We start from the raw sequence: 16,675 nt of genomic DNA on the forward strand, positions 1-16,675 counted from the left end.
TTCAGTTCACAATTTAATTCAGGTACAGAGGGACACACAATTACAGTACAAACTTTACAGTTCACTCCATGTATTGAAAAACATTTTAAAACAATATTGCACAATGACAGCGATGACAAGAAAGAGATGCAACATGCAGACAGTGTGCACACCCAGTGAAAAAGTGGAGGGAATAAGGGAGGGAAAGAAAGCGCAAAGGGGAAAATAAAATCATACTCTCCCCTTAATGCTGACTGGCCACTTTGCCCTCCCAGTCTCACCATATCTACACCCGCCTCGTGTGGGCTGCCTGTCACGGGCAAAGTCCTGCCAAAGCTTTGGGCCAGTGTTCAACGTTTGAACTCAGCCTCACACAACTGCAAAAAGAAAGCCAGCACTCAGTTATATGCAGTTCACTTCTATCCACTTACTCATTACCTGGTCTCGCCATCCGTTTCAGTCCCTCAGTGCAGGCGCTCGTCCAGCAACCCTGAAAGGCAGACATATTGTGGTGGATTTGGCGAGGGGGGGGGGGACCACTACCATCCCCGGACCTTGACTGAGGTTAGTTTGAATAGAGTTACTTGCAGCATTCCTCCCACATTGGAGCTATTTGGTTTATGAATGGTTTAACCCCTTACAGAAAGAGGCAATGAGAATATGCTTCGGTGTGCACTAAAGGACAACCTGCCAGTTCCCCCTTAAGGAAAGCTGACTTGGCCCCGGGAGGAAAATAAGGAAAACGTGACGTCACAGCGGGCGTCACAGAGAATCTCTTCATCCTCGACACCGTCAACCAGGCAGGCAGACATTATACCCTGGTATTCCACAAAGGGCAGGTTATAGCCACGTTCCACCCTGGATGCACCAGGCCATGCAAGTACTGCCGGGCGCGTCAGAGAAAGAGAGTGAGACAAAGAAAGCGGGTAGTCCACTTTGCCAATTCATATCTAGAGGGTCATGCTAATTCCCCTATTCAACCTGCCACACTGAGTCAAGGTCGGGGGAGTCCCAAAAAGCACCATATTGGGCCACGAGTGAGCAGCAGATGGTACTCATCTTCATTTGAGGAACTGCTCCAATCCCTTGGCCGCCATGTGAGCAAGCCCTGCGACAGACAAATAAGGAAATGAGATTTAAAAAAAAAAGTGTGTACGCTATCCTTGTACATTTGATTGGCGTGTCATCTCTGGCCAGCCTTGGCCAGTCATGCATCAGGCTCCTCCATCACATGGCAACTGCTTTTCTTGGGGTAATTTCTTCCTTTGCTCGCCAATCCCGGGTCTTGTGGCCACCACCCGCCAGTTCTTCGTTTTGTGCAGCTTCTCTGCCTTTCAGATCCCAAGGTGTAGGTCACAGCTACTCTTGTTTACCATCGCCAGGTCAGTCGGTGCGTCCCCCTTTTGCGTCCAGCCTGCAAAAACCAGATCATGCAATGAGTTGTGCACTGCTCGCGTCATTATGTCTTGAGCACCCTCAACCTGAGGTTCCTCGTGAACCGGCTCGCTCCAACGCCGTTCTACACCGAGGAGAGAAAGAAGGCAAGTTCGACAGTGGTAGGTTAGAAAAAAGACAATGTTACAAGTCATTGCAATATTGGACATTCAGGACCGGCTCACTCCAACGCCACCCTACAATGAGGGGAGAACAAAGAACGCATACAATACAATACAAAAAGACAAAATGTTACAAGTCATATTGCAAAATTGGACATTCAGCTCCACGTCAAAGTTTTGTGTTTCCAGCACCTCATGGACCAGCTCACTCCAACGTCGCCCTACACTGAGGCGAGAGCAAAGAACGCAAGTACAACAATGGTAGGTTAGAAAAAGACAAACTGTTACAAGTCATATTGCAATATTGGACATTCAGGACTGGCTCACTCCAACGTCGCCCAACACCAAGGGGAGAACAAAAAACGCAAGTACGACAATGGTAAGTTAGATAGACAAAATGTTACAGTAGTCAAGTCATCACAAAATTGGACATTCAGCTCCACGTCAGTTTGTTTGTGGCACTTCGTGGACCGGCTTTGTCCAACATCGCCGATGGGAGAACAAAGAACACAAGTACGACAGCGGTAGCTTAGAAAAAGGCAAATGTTACATGTTATATTGCAAAATTGAACATTCAGGACCAGCTCACTCCAATGTCGCCTTACACTGAGGGGAGAACAAAATGAACCAACGACAGTGGTAAGTTAGGAAAAAGACAAAATGTTACAATAGTCAACAAGTCATATTGCAAAATTGGACATTCGGCGCCACGTTAAAGTTTGTTTTGTGTTTCCAGCACCAGTTCGCTCCAACGCCATTTACACCAAGGGGGGAACAAAGAACTCTAGTACAACAGATGTAGGTTAGAAAAAGATACAAAATGTTACAAGTCATATTGCAAAAATTGGACATTCGGAACCCGCTCACTCCAACGTTACCCTACACTGACTGGAAAGAAAAAAAAAACCGCAAGTACAGCAGTCGTAAGTTTGAAAAAGAAAATGTTACAAGTCATATCCCAAAATTGGACATTTGGCTCCACGTCAAAGTTTTGTGTTTCCAGCACCTCGTGGACCAGCTCGCTCCAATGCCACCCTACACCGAGGGTGGAACAAAGAATGCAAGTACAACAGTGGTTGGTTAGAAAAACACAAAATGTTACAAGTTATATTGCAAAATTGGACATTCGGGAACAGCTTGCTCCAACACAGGGGAGAATAAAAAAAAAAAAAAAAAAAAACACCAGTACGACAGTGGTAGGTTAGAAAAAGACAAAATATTACAATAGTCAAGTAGTCGCAAAATTGGACATTCGGCTCCACGTCAAGGTTTTGTTTGTTTCCGGCACTTCGTGGACCGGCTCACTCCAACGCCGCCCTAAACCGAACGGAGAACAAAGAACGCAAGTACGACAATGATAGGTTCGAAAAAGAATGTTACAATAGGCAACAAGTCATATTGCAAAATTGGACATTCGGCTTGACGACAATTCTGTTTGTTTCCGGCACATCGTGAACCGGTTCGCTCCGACGCCGCCCTACACTAAGGGAAGAACACACAAGTACGACAGTGGTAGGTTAGAAAACTACAAAACATTACAGTCATCAAGTCATATCACAAAATTGGACAATCAGCGCCACGGCAAAGTTTTGTTTGTGTTTCTGGCACCTCGTGGACCAGCTCGCTCCAACGCCACCCTACACTGAAGGGGGAACAAAGACCGCAAGTACGACAGTGGTAGGCTAGAAAAAGAAAATGTTACAAGTCATATTGCAAAATTGGACATACGAGAATGGCTCGCTCCAACGCCACCCTACAACAAGGGGAGAACAAAGAACGCAAATACGACAGTGGTAGGTTAGAAAAAGATTAAATGTTACAATAGTCAAGTCTTATTGCAAAATTGGACATTCAGCTCCACGTCAAAGTTTTGTTTGTGTTTCCAGCACCTCGTGGACCGGCTCGCCCTAACGCCACCCTACACCGAGGGGGGAACAAAGAACACAAGTACAACAGTGGCTCCACGTCAAAGTTTTGTTTGTGTCCATCGACGTGACAATGTCCTCCCCCAAAGCTTACAATGCACCGTCAATGGCAATCCTAGCACAAGACAATGCTGCTCTTATAGCAAAATTGGGCATTGGGCTTCTGCTCGTGGTACCCAAGCTGGTTCTTCCACAAAACCTGAGACAAAAGGGGTGAAACACGACTGTACCGAGTCTAGTCAAGTCTCAAAGGCAAAAAATTGAAGTCCTCCCCCAAAGCCTACAATGCGCCGGCCGGCTTTCAACCACTATCCTCGCACAAGACAAAACTGCTCTAGATCCAGACAAGCCACAACCTCAACCACAACTAATGCGCACCTCTTAAGCAAGTCCAACCATCAGACCCCCAAACACTTGCCCTCATTTCAAGGCAACCTTTCCAGCGTGCACCCATAACCAAAGGCAACCAAGGAGTGCCCCAGAGCTCAACATTGCCCCCTCCTGGTCAATTGATCCCCACACATGACATGTCCACGATGGCGTGCTCCTTGATTGACTGGGTATGGAATTGGTCCTTTACTCATTGCTCCTTCCTCTCCAACCCTGAAAAACATGCAAGACACCATTGAGTGCTGGTAACTACATTTGTGCCTACCCATTCCCATCTCAGGCACAGAAACTCTTATTGATAATCAAGCTATCTTGAGGAATTACAACTACTATCCCATTCAAAAACACCCAGTATCAACAATCAAAGGAGACAAGACACATTTCTTACCATTACTGCCACTCAGTGTGCTGAGCTTTCAGAATTAGTGAGCAGTTCACTTCAGCTCACTTGTTGAATTCACAAAAGCCATTGTTCTGATGCAGCACAGGTCAACATTGCATATTCGATTGAACAAGGACACTGAAAAGGACAGAAGAAAAAAACAAAAACGCTTTAAATCAAAAACCCTTTTTTTTCTATTCCATGTGGATCGTTATGTTGGCATGTGAGATCACTAACAAGTTGAAACCAACTTATTTTCACGCGGTTTAGGAGTGTCTTCCTCATTGCTGAGACCCCTCTCGTCACTGTCCACAGGTGGGAACCCCCGGTCCGAGGTTCTCTTGCTCACTTTCAGTTTTAGTTCTGCAGGAAAAAAAAAAAAAAAGCCATTACAAACATACAAGTTAGTTTTGTCACGGGTACGGATACTAAGGCTGCAATTTCTAAGGACAATGTGTCTTAGTGTTGAATGCCATCTAGATGCAGCAACCTATAAACACCTGGTACAACGCCATTAGCGGATATAGCAAATTAGCATCAACTTAATCCATCAAATAGCTTCAAAAGTACTTGTTACTGACATTCTATCATGTTAGCAATACGAGTCCAGATTTGTACATTTATCCAAATTTCAAGTCCAAAATTGGCAACATAAAACTATGTGGTGTCCAATCCAACCGGAAAGCTGAGAAATTAATGCTTGCTAAACGTTTCGAGGTCTGATTTGTTCATGTGACAACTGGGAGGCAGTGGAGGAATTCAGATGAGATTTTTTTGGACTATATTTGCAGCAGAAAAGTTTGGGACCATTTTATCACATTCAATGTTCAAATTAATTGCAAATTAACATTCAAGAAAAATGAATTGCATCAGCATGAACAAGCCACCACTAATAAAAAAAATTGGGCAGTTGACATGTGCATATAAAACATTTGAAATACTTTAATCAAGAGGAGAAAAATAGCTGGGCAGTAAAAGAGAAAGAAATAAACACTTCAGTGGAAAAAGAAACCTTAATGTGCTAAATCAAACAAATTGCAACAAGATATGCTCAGACCTCAATGATATTGTGTCCCTCGAGTGTGGAAATACTGCAACAAGCAAAATAATATCGTGAGAAACAGCAATAAACGGCAAACATTTACTTTACGACGCGGTCGGTCGCACCTGTGCACAGGTGCACATGATTAATGCGCGCAAGGCCTGCTGGGAAGTCCACCAATCCATGCCAACCTTTTTCTGCGCATGCCCACTAAAAGACGTAAAAAGAACGCGTTTAATTTGGTGGATATAAAATAAAAACACTTTAAAATCACGCATACCTTTGTGAATCTCAAAATAATCACATCAAAATTACGCATCGAATTGTGAAAATGCACGAAATGTTTGAGCGCGTGGGGTGAAAGGCGCAGACTTACAAAGGCGCGTTACGTTATCTACTTACCGCCCGCCATGTTGGATATGCGTCACCGAACACGGTGGCGGCCAGTGTTTTTAGGGTAGTTATGCTGTTTAAATTGATTTTTAAACTTCATTTGAGCGGTAGTAAAGTAAAATCTCAAGCTCGAGCTTCCAGTCCATGGCATTTATGGCTTCCCTAATGAACAAATTAGTGGCACCTGCGCCAGGTATTGCGCACGCGCATATGAGCTCTCCTGGACGGCAACTACATTGGGACAAAAAAAAAAATAGAAAATATCTAGGCGACTTTAAAATACATAAGTAAAAGTTTTCAATTCGATTAAATCGTACCTGTATTAGCACGAACTGTGTTAGTTAGATATACACAAATGAAAATACTTTGCTTGTCGACAGGAACAATAATTTTAATTAACGTCACCAATTTCAGTCAAATGCGTAAAGAATTGTGGGTAATACACTCCATTAAGGGGCTGGTAGACGGTGCACTTCGGATCATTTGTACACCTTTACGCACACTTGCACCTCCAACGAAAAAACACAATTGAGGGGCGCAAAGGTGCAAGTGCGAGTGTTTGGACAAGGTGCTACTGAACAAAAAGTGCACTGTCTTAATTGACAAGGTTTGTCCGCTAGAGGGCAGTATAAGCTAAAGCAACAGGCGTGTGATAAGGTATGATACTGTGGATAAAAAAATCAAGTCCTCAGCAATATAACATTATATATTTATGTTATACATGCAAATCCACCCATCCGTCCATTTTTATAATTAAAAATAGCAACAACCTCAACAATATAACCTTTATATATTTATATTATACCTGATTTTTCATTATATATATTTATATATTTTAATTAATGATTTATTTGACATATTATATTTCTTTATGAAACTTGTAATAATTATTCTGAAGAGCTTCTGACTAACGATGAATTACTATGAGTTTACTTAACACTCAAACTGGATGTTTCCATTGTTGGAAATGATTGCCTAAATATTTGTCGTAAACATGCTCAGAAAACATTGTTAGCGTGTTGGTTTTTGAAAGTAGGGCAAGTTTTATCTTTCAACTTTAACCAAATCAACCTCTGATCTACTCAGTTTGAGGCTAATGATCAAACAAAATAGTAAAAAGATTTTTTTCAAGTCACAGTCCTTGGTGGGTCTTTGGTGGTTTTCACCCTCATCTAATCTAGTGTAATCTAATCTAATTTTAGGCCTTCTCTCAGAAATCAGCAGTGTCAAAGTTAACCTTTCACCCGAGCAGAAGTGGGATTTCTAAAACGCTGTTTTCCTTTAAAATGTTTCAAGTTGTCCTTTCGTTCCATTGTATACATTAGTCACACTCTATGACTTCAGACATGATGTTAGTTGTGTCAGGACCGCAAATATGCCAACGGGATCTGCTAACCATCAATCATCATTTCACACTCACAAAACAGCTCAACGCAAGCGCCGCATTTGTGGAAAATATTAACGCGAAACTCGAGCATGACGCTGGCTGGCTGCGACCATCTGACGTCTTGAAGAATGAATACATCTTGCGTGCAATTTGAACACAAATGCATCAAAGGGGATGACACAGCACTATCAATTCAAGATATCCTATCGCTGGGTCTCCTCCCTCACTGATTAGCTGTATTCAGACGGTGCGACGTACACACAAGTCAGCACGGCACGCTGCTGCGACCTTTTCGAAACATCCATCCATCTAGTCATCCATCCCGATACTGAGCCACGTGTGGCTCATAGTTTGGAGAACAAACTCACCTCTAACCTGTCTCAGTCCCAATGTCGGTCACCTGCTGTTCCGCCAGCGGCCGGTTAGTGTTCTCAAGGTGCTTGAGTTCAGACTCCCCTGAGGAGAAGGAAGAAGAGTTCAATTCGTGTTGACAATTTCATGCCCCCTTAGTCTAACACGTTGCAACACACAGGTTAGCCTTCTTTATTGCCCTTAATAACCCCTTAAAATCCATTACAACATAGAAGGATATGGCCACAATAAATTGCAAACAATTCATGTAGAGTATGTAATACTATACACATTCAAATGATAATAATAAAAAAAAATACAGGAGATGCCATCACAACTTATTTCATTGTTGAATTAGCAAATGGATGACTTGATGTGACAAGTTAAGCTGTCTGTCAGCTAGCGTTAGCGTGGCGTCCGTGTTGTTAATGCCAAAACGTGTGCTTGATGATTGACTTCAAACTACAACCCTCCATTCAGAAGTGGCAACTTTGACGGGTCAATTCAAACTTGGCTATTATAGTGAGATTATTATTTAAGAGCATTTAATTGGTCTGAGCAACATACATTACGTAAATCAAATCTCAAATGTCTAAATTGTCTAATGGCAACCTCAGATGAAAATCAGCCTGACACAAGGTGGGTGTGTGGGGGGCACCAAAATGAATTATGGCGGACACCTGATGACAAGCGAGCTCACACACACACACACACACACACACACACATTACACACCATGGCCAGCAGTGCACAACGTACACCCGAGATTGGCTTCTCTAGGCTATCACACTCCTTTCACACCTCACAGGATTCCATTACAGGGGGAGCCACATTCAATTATTTGGGGGATTGGAAGACTGCAAAAAAAAATATATCACTTGCAGGAGCCACGCAGACTGAGACACATGCTCACACTTGGAATACAAAATAGCAGTAAACACTTTATGACTTCCCACCTGCTGCTCTGTTGGCAAACTTAAACCCTGTTGGCAGCGCACATGCGGACACTCATACTTACTAGCTATCAACTAGCCATCACTTTATCAGTCGCGTAGGATGCACTCTGTCAATAAGTTGCCATTTATGTTCAGGTGTTTCCATAGACATCAGCAAGATTGCGCAGATATGACTTATCTTTGGCAAAAAGTCATGATAAACATTTATGGACATTTAGCACAATGGAAGATCTACTTTGAGATCAGCCAGTGTGTTTTCAACCCAAAGATAAGCCAATGTGGCCATGAACGTCCAATGACCGCCTTGACTGACACCTCAGAGATTGAAGGTTCTGTTGAAGTACAGCGGTTCAATCGGTTTTATTGAGCAAAGGGGCATTTTTGGGTGATTATTTGTGACGCAGTGGAACAAGAGCAAAGTTAATTTACACGTCAAGGCCGGGAAATATTCAGGCCGACACGTGCGCTGTCATCGGTGGTGTAAATCAAAAGGGAAGTCTGTGCGTGAGTGTATGTTAAACATTAATGAGCCCTAATAATGATCATTATTATCATTTATCCTTTCTCATGATGTGTTTATGATATTTTAGTGGACAGTAAATACGAGAAAATAAAAATAATATTTACACAGTACAACGGTCCTTTTAGTTCTCAGCGGCAGATCACAAGAGTAGATAATGTTTACAAAGTATTTTTTTTTTCATGGGACTAAAAGGTGTGATATGAATATCCACTTGAATTTTAAATATCCACATTTTTAGTCGACCCAAAACATTTGAATAGCAGATTATATTCTTCTAAATTAACTGGTGCAAATTTCAGGATATATAGATGATCTCTTCAGCGGGAAGAAGTGTGAAATTTAATTCTTAGGGTTTGTGTGCGTCTCACTTTTCTAATTTCCCCCAGCCCGTCAAGCCTCTGCTTTCCACCAACCGTGACTAGAGCCCCCCCCCCCCTTCTGAGCCCATGTTTGTGAGAGAGAGAGAGAGAGAGAGAGAGAGAGAGAGAGAGAGAGAGAGAGAGAGAGAGAGAGAGGGCGTTAGTGGTGCTGCGTTCAAGGGTGGGGATTGCGTTCGGGCTCAAGTGGAGGCTGAGTGTGGGCTGGGTCACACTTGGACTTTAAAAGACACTCGCCGAGCTTGGTGACCAGTCAAGAGGGGCTTGAGTCAAAGGTGTTTTTTTTTTTCATTTACACTTGCTGCTGAGAGGCAGACATGGATAAGTTTGTGTGGTCAGTTGTGTTGGTGCTGCAAATGGTGCGGCATGGTGACGCTCTGCCAGACAGATGGCTGCCAGGGGAATATTCCAACACTGTGGCCGATGCAGTCAAGTTCCTCAAAAACTACAACAGCACAGCGGAGGAGGTTTTCTTCCACAGCGTGTCGGCCAGCTGGAACTACAATACCAACTTGACAGCGTACAACTCTCAACTCCAGGTAAGGTCGCTCCTGGAATAGTCGCGCTGTTTCCTGGCAATGTGTACACTCCAGAGCACTGCTTGATTTCCAGAATTTAATCGTCGGAAAAATTATAAGCGGCCAACGTGCAAGCTTTTATAGTTCTAAACAGTTTTTGTTTTTTTTGTCATTGTGGTTTTTCTTAGGGATGTCATGACATTAACAGTAGACTGCAGTGAGTTGCCATCACATGATGCCCGAGGAAAAAAGGGCAGTGGCACGCACCAGTGAAGCCAAAGAGACACTAAGAGAGTTTCGAATGATTATTACAAAAAAAGAAAAAAAAAAAAGAGCTTACTCTTTCTTCTGAAGCTTTTATTGTGATGTCCGTGCTTGTACAGCTGTCACAACAGGAATTCTCCAGGCTTGGAGAACAAGTGGAGATGCGGGGCCCCCGCCATGCCGCGCCAACATAATGTGTCTTGAGGCTGACAAAAGTAGAACGGATCAGAAAGTAGGATGGGAAGCCATTTAAAGCCATCTTTTGAATGAAAAATGGCCTTGCAAAATGAAATGCAAGTTAATTGGCTGGTTACATTTTCATACTGGAAATCAATTAGTTTACAAATTCGCCGCTTTTACAGCTCGCTGGGAAAGCCGCAGATAAGCGCGCTCGCAACAGAAACACCACCCTAACGGTCCAACGTAATCACAACGCGTGTGCAAATATTTTCCTATTTGTGATTGACTCACTCTTAACCTTGAACAGCATTGCAACATAGCTTCATCGGTCCAAAAAAAAAAAAAATGAAATACAGCATGGGAACATACAGCGTGTTGTTCTTGTGAGAATTTAGGAGGGGATTGAAATTTTGCACCTGCACAAGCTTTTTCTGGGCAACAACAATCCACTAGAATAACATTCTGGATATGCTGAACTTTCAGTAATTCAGTAATTCCCCCACATTTAACTGAGGCCATGTTTATAATATATAAAAAAAATAATAATACTATTTATCCTGTGCCCTGACAAATTCCAAACACTTGTTTACTTCCAAGATATGCAAAAAAGCAGCGGGCAGCAAATAGCTCCACGCTTGCATATTTCTTACACGTCCTTCCTGTGTGCTCAGGTAAACGCATCGTTGGAGGAGCAGGCCTTCACTGAGGCTTGGGGGATGAAGGCCAAGCAGGTGTTCACCAGCGAGTTGCTTAACACACTTGAGCCCAAAGATAAGAAACTGATGAGCAAAGTCATGGTTCTCGGAGCCGCCAACTTGTCTCCTGAAGAAAGAGGAAAGGTTTGTCTCTAATATTTTGGAGTCATTCTCCAGTGTATAGTCGTCGTTAAAAGAATTGACGTATGATTTCCTCAAAGTCCGCTTTATTGTCAATTTCTCCACATGCCAGGCACACAAAGAGATCGAAATTACGTTCCCCACCGCCCCACGGTGACTAGACAGTACACAACACTGTGTTTGTGTTTTTGTGTGCACAGTACAACACAATTCTCAGCACCATGGACAGTATTTATTCCACGGCTAAAGTGCATCCGCAGCCAAACGTCAGCTGGAGCCTGGAGCCCCGTGAGTAAAATCGATTGCGGTGGTTATAAAAGGGGAGGTTCGCGGAGGAAAAAGTCTTCTTATCGGTTCCTGTAAGAGTAACAGGATGGGCCAAGTTACTTCACAGAGGAAGTGTTCTGAATGTTGAGTACAACGCTGGAACAACAGTGCGCTAATAGTGTTGAACTGTGGGGTGCACTGGGAACAATGGCCTGATGTTTTGTCTGCAACATAGCTCAGTGTTTCCCAAGCACTTTCTTTTTTTTTTTTCTTCAATTGGCCAATCCAATTTGAATTTGAAGCCTCAAAATTGTGATTTAATATCCGATTATATTTATGTATTTATTTAATGTACTTTAGTTGTAATTCTTATTTATTTTTTTATTTTAATTGTAATTTATTTATGCACGTATTTATTTATTTCACCCTTTTTTTGTTTTATTTAATTTATATAGTGTGTATATTATTTATCATGAATAAATAAATACATACAAATTGTCATGCATTTGGTCTGTCATCCTCATACCTGACTTTGGAGGGAAAGGAGAACTTCGGGCTCCCTTATCCAAAGCTAATTGCACGTTGTCCCTTGCAGATCTCAGGGACATCATGGCCACCTCACGGAGCTACAAGAAGCTGCTGTACGCTTGGGAGGGCTGGCATAACGTGTCAGGTGTTCCCCTCAAGGAGCACTATCCCAAATTCGTGCAGCTCAGCAACAAAGCCTCACAAGCTGATGGTGAGAAAAATACAATAATCTTCAAGAAGATATTCTAAAACAATGCATCTATATTTTTGTAGGATTTAAAGACACTGGGGCAGACTGGCGCTCTTGGTACGAGACGGACAACTTCCAGGAAGTCATCGAGGGCTTGTACAAAACAATCGAACCTCTCTATCAGCACCTGCACGCCTTTGTGCGCCGACAACTCTACAAGCAGTACGGCGCCAAGTACATCAACCTGCGAGGACCGATTCCCGCTCATCTGCTGGGTACAACAACACTCTCGTGGCAATCTGCTTGGGGAGGGGGAGGCGGGCAGGCGGGCGGGCGGGGGTCAACACGCTCCTGCGCCAGCTTATCTGGTCACGGTGGACGTACACGCTTCAAGCAGGCATTTCCTATGGAGCCAGCCAGCCTGCTATCCCATAACGAGGATAGATTGTTGCTTGAGTGTGTTTTCTTCCTCGCCCTCAGGAAACATGTGGGCCCAGACCTGGAACAATATCTACGGCTTGATGATACCATTTCCTGACAAACCCAACATGGACGTGACTGGAGAAATGGTCAAACGAGTAAGGGAGGGGCCGGAGAACACCTTACAGTAAAACGGTTCTTTTGAGATCATTGCAATTTTTTTTTTGTGTTTGCCAGGGCTACAATGCTACGACAATGTTTCGTGTGGCGGAGGAGTTCTTCACATCGTTGGGTTTAGCCCCGATGCCTCAAGAATTCTGGGATGAGTCCATGCTGGAGAAACCCGATGACCGTGAGGTGGTGTGTCACGCATCTGCCTGGGACTTTTACAACCGCAAAGACTTCAGGTAATCAGGATTTGATTTTGAAAGACAGCTTCGGTGCAAAGAAAGATTGTGACGGGAAATACTTGTGTAGGATCAAGCAGTGCACCACCGTGACCATGGAGCAGCTCTTCACCGTCCACCATGAGATGGGCCACATACAATATTACCTTCAATACAAGGATCAACCCGTGGGCTTCCGTCGCGGGGCCAATCCCGGATTTCACGAGGCCATCGGCGATGTTCTCTCTCTGTCCGTCTCCACGCCAAAACATCTGAAGACCATCGGACTGCTGGAGTCGGTGACCTCCAACGTTGGTATAAGAGACGACGACAGACAGACAGATCATGAAATGGGAAAATGTTCGACTCAAGTTCCACATTGTGCTCCTTCAGAATCTGACATCAACTACCTGTTGAAGATGGCACTGGAGAAGATAGCCTTCCTTCCTTTTGGCTACCTTATCGACCAATGGAGATGGGGCGTGTTTGGGGGCAACACCCCTCCGGAGCGTTATAACTCTGAATGGTGGTACCTCAGGTGGGTGAACCTTATTCCTATTCAAATGTATCACAAAGAACATTTTCTTTCACCATTCAGTTTTGCTACGTGTTATTTCAAAACTAGCACAAATATTTACACTGAGTAACTTTCCATGATTGGTTCCTTCATCCATCTGTTTCTTATTTCTTCTCTCAAGGACAAAGTATCAAGGCATCTGCCCACCCACCAGGCGCACCGATGAGCATTTTGATGCCGGCGCAAAATACCACATACCTGGAAACACGCCGTACATCAGGTAGCATCTTGTTTTGTCTACTGCAAAAACAAACAAAGTCTTTTAAAAAAATATTAGATGTGTGTCTGTGTGTGTGCACCTTGAGGTGTTTCTACACACACACACAAAAAAACGTGCAAGGCAAAAAGGAAATAATGGAAACAATGTAATGCAAAATGGGAATTAAACATGTTATTGTACACGGTGATCTTAATGCATTCATCGGAATGGCCGGTAATGGGATTTTCGACAATACCAAAGCTTTACAATAACAGGAAACTCTCTGCATGGATACCAGCTGCACTTAGTTAACCACAAAAGAACACAACAAATGCTAGAAGAGGAATTTTCATTCCCAACTTGAAAGGATTCATTTGTTTTTAGTCAGATGGCACTTATGGGTTACCCGGCGAGTTTGCTTGAAGTAAGCGTTGCAATTTGTTATTGGTCTTCCAGGTATTTTGTTAGCTTCATCCTGCAGTTCCAATTCCACGAAAAACTGTGCGAAGCAGCCAAACACACGGGAGACTTGCACACATGCGACATCTACCGCTCTGCAGAAGCGGGGGCCATTTTAAAGTAAGTGTTATATCATCAAGGGGGGTCAAGTTCAGGAGAGCTGCTGCTGTTCAACAAAACATTTTTTCTAGAAAAGTTCTTCAGGCCGGTTCCTCCAAGTCTTGGCCTGACGTGCTCCAAGAGGCTTTGGGTACAAACAAACTGGATGCAGGTGCACTGATGAGATATTTTGACCCCATTATCAAGTGGTTGGAAAAACAAAATGTCGACGAGGTTCTGGGATGGCCTGACTTCAACTGGGTCCCACCCATTCCTGAGGGCTACCCAGAAGATATTGGTAAGAACCAAAGCCCTGGAACCACATTACATAGAAATCCTTCACGGTAGATTTCCTTGATTGTTGTCCTTGTCCGTGCAGATAAAAATACAGATGAGCTCGATGCCAAGAATCTTCTGGATGAGTACAACAGTACAGCTGAAGTGGTATGGAATGCTTACACGGAAGCCTCCTGGGCGTATAACACGGACATCAATGAAGCCAACAAGCAGATCATGGTGAGGCCTTGGCTTTTTCTCCTAATGGAACATCTGCTAAATAAAAGCCAATTTTGTCCACCAGCTTCAGAAGAATCTGGAAATGTCAGCCCACACTTTAAAATACGGCCAACTGGCACGGCGGTTCGACACGGACGACTTCCAGAACGACGCCGTGAAACGCATCGTTAAGAAACTCAGCGACATCGAGAGGGCCGCATTGCCCTCAGCGCAACTTGAAGAGGTTCTTTGTGTCTTACAAACATTTGTGACCGTTGTCAAGCTGTTGCTCCAACTAAGCAAATGTTGATGATTTCTTTTTTTTAGTACAACAACCTCCTGTCAAACATGGAAACCAAATATAGCGTGGCAGAGGTCTGCAGAGAGAATGGCCAATGCCACCCACTGGATCCTGGTAAGAACCAAAACCATAATCCTTAGTTGACGTCACAGTGAGCGAAAACGTTATCTTTCAGACCTTCAGAAGATCATGGCAGAGTCCAGAGATTACGATGAACTCTTATTCGCCTGGAAAGGCTGGCGAGATGCTGCCGGCAAAGTGCTTCGCTCGGATTACGAGCAGTACGTCGAACTGGCCAACCAAGCTGCCAGACTTAACGGTAGGACCTGAAAATGACCAGATTATAAAAGTCAATCATACAATCGTATTCTTCTCTCTAGGTCATAGCGACAATGGCGCTTTCTGGCGCTCTCTGTATGAAACGCCCACTTTTGAGCAGGACCTGGAGAGTCTTTGGAAGGAACTCGAGCCGCTCTATCTCAACGTCCACGCCTATGTTCGCAGGGGTCTGTACAATAAATACGGCCCGAAGCGCATCAACCTGAAGGGACCCATACCTGCTCACTTGCTAGGTAACTTAGCTGGATTTATTCTTGAAAGTTCTTTCACTCAATCAGAAAAACCACAAGCGAGTCCGCTGTGGAATTCACACCCCAGTCAAATGTGGCCACAAATATTCCACAGTGGACTGTAGATGACTTTGGAATTGGGAAGGATTTTCTTTTCTTTTAAGAAACGTCAAGCGTGAGATTGTGTGTGACACTTCCACATAGTTAGGAATGAAAGAATTCAGCTTGGTGAATAAACATGGCAGAGCGGAGGTGAATTCTTATGGTGGAATTGTGTCGCTTCAGGTAATATGTGGGCGCAGACGTGGTCTGGAATCATGGATCTGGTCATGCCTTATCCACACGCCACGCAAGTTGACGCCACGCCAGCCATGGTGGCAAAGGTACGCGGGAAGTATAATGAAGAAATATTAGGAAGTGTAATTATTATTTTTTTTACCTGCACCAAGGGCTGGAATGCCAAAAGAATGTTCCAGGAATCCGATAACTTTTTCACCTCTCTGGGGCTGCTGCCAATGCCAAAAGAGTTCTGGGACAAATCCATGCTGGAGAAGCCCACCGACGGACGCCAAGTGGTCTGCCATGCTTCCGCATGGGACTTCTATAACAGAAAAGACTTCAGGTAAAATAGAACCACTCAGATTTGAAAACATGCGACTAAACATATGTCACGAAACCCAGAATCAAACAGTGCACCGTCGTGACCATGGACGACTTGATCACCGTCCACCACGAGATGGGCCACGTCCAGTATTTCCTGCAGTATAAGGATCAGCCCGTGGCGTTCCGTGAGGGTGCCAACCCTGGCTTCCACGAGGCCATCGGTGATGTTCTGGCCTTGTCCGTGTCCACACCCAAACACCTGAAGACCATCGGCCTCCTGGACAAAGTAGAGAACAATCACGGTGAGTTAGCAGAAACTGAAATGTATACGTGAATACACACAAACAAGAATTCCTCCTTTTGACATTCCAGAGAGTGACATCAACTTCCTGATGAACATGGCGCTTGATAAAATCGCCTTCCTACCTTTTGGCTACTTGATGGACCAGTGGAGATGGAAGGTGTTTGACGGTCGCATCCCGCCATCTGAGTATAATAAAGAGTGGTGGAACCTCAGGTAAGA

General features: G+C 43.9%; 1 protein-coding gene and 1 long non-coding RNA gene across 6 annotated transcripts in view; one reads left to right on the forward strand and one right to left on the reverse strand.

Moving 5' to 3' along the window:
- Positions 1–13,216, reverse strand: LOC147039630 (uncharacterized). Of its 4 annotated transcripts, XR_015063438.1 has the most exons (10): positions 10,874–13,216; positions 10,120–10,249; positions 7,423–7,510; positions 5,400–5,484; positions 5,290–5,323; positions 4,484–4,595; positions 4,239–4,370; positions 1,149–4,063; positions 418–1,087; positions 1–356 (listed from the first exon to the last, which is right to left on the reverse strand). It is a non-coding gene; the product is annotated as an uncharacterized LOC147039630 (long non-coding RNA). The 4 variants fall into 4 exon arrangements; XR_015063437.1 differs by having other exon boundaries at positions 10,120–13,216; XR_015063435.1 differs by lacking the exons at positions 7,423–7,510; positions 10,120–10,249; positions 10,874–13,216 and adding an exon at positions 5,677–5,918.
- ace (angiotensin I converting enzyme (peptidyl-dipeptidase A) 1) overlaps positions 9,447–16,675 on the forward strand; it is an 8,736-nt gene continuing 1,507 nt past the window's right edge. The window contains exons 1-21 of one of the 2 annotated variants that reach the window (XM_085904499.1): positions 9,447–9,800; positions 10,895–11,062; positions 11,260–11,347; positions 11,922–12,065; positions 12,128–12,319; positions 12,525–12,622; positions 12,702–12,871; positions 12,942–13,165; positions 13,244–13,388; positions 13,549–13,647; positions 14,083–14,205; positions 14,277–14,482; positions 14,564–14,700; positions 14,765–14,923; positions 15,007–15,094; positions 15,156–15,299; positions 15,361–15,552; positions 15,835–15,932; positions 15,999–16,171; positions 16,231–16,454; positions 16,525–16,669. In XM_085904499.1, the coding sequence (XP_085760625.1) occupies positions 9,579–9,800; positions 10,895–11,062; positions 11,260–11,347; positions 11,922–12,065; positions 12,128–12,319; positions 12,525–12,622; positions 12,702–12,871; positions 12,942–13,165; positions 13,244–13,388; positions 13,549–13,647; positions 14,083–14,205; positions 14,277–14,482; positions 14,564–14,700; positions 14,765–14,923; positions 15,007–15,094; positions 15,156–15,299; positions 15,361–15,552; positions 15,835–15,932; positions 15,999–16,171; positions 16,231–16,454; positions 16,525–16,669 (3,239 nt within the window). In that variant the 5' untranslated portion in view covers positions 9,447–9,578. Of the gene's footprint in view, positions 9,801–9,967; positions 11,063–11,259; positions 11,348–11,921; positions 12,066–12,127; positions 12,320–12,524; positions 12,623–12,701; positions 12,872–12,941; positions 13,166–13,243; positions 13,389–13,548; positions 13,648–14,082; positions 14,206–14,276; positions 14,483–14,563; positions 14,701–14,764; positions 14,924–15,006; positions 15,095–15,155; positions 15,300–15,360; positions 15,553–15,834; positions 15,933–15,998; positions 16,172–16,230; positions 16,455–16,524; positions 16,670–16,675 lie in introns of both variants that reach the window. The other variant, XM_085904500.1, reaches the window with a different exon arrangement.

The sequence above is a fragment of the Syngnathus leptorhynchus genome, chromosome 22 (genome assembly GCF_054491065.1).
Source record: "Syngnathus leptorhynchus isolate UIUO chromosome 22, UIUO_Slep, whole genome shotgun sequence".
Lineage (NCBI taxonomy): Eukaryota > Metazoa > Chordata > Actinopteri > Syngnathiformes > Syngnathidae > Syngnathus > Syngnathus leptorhynchus.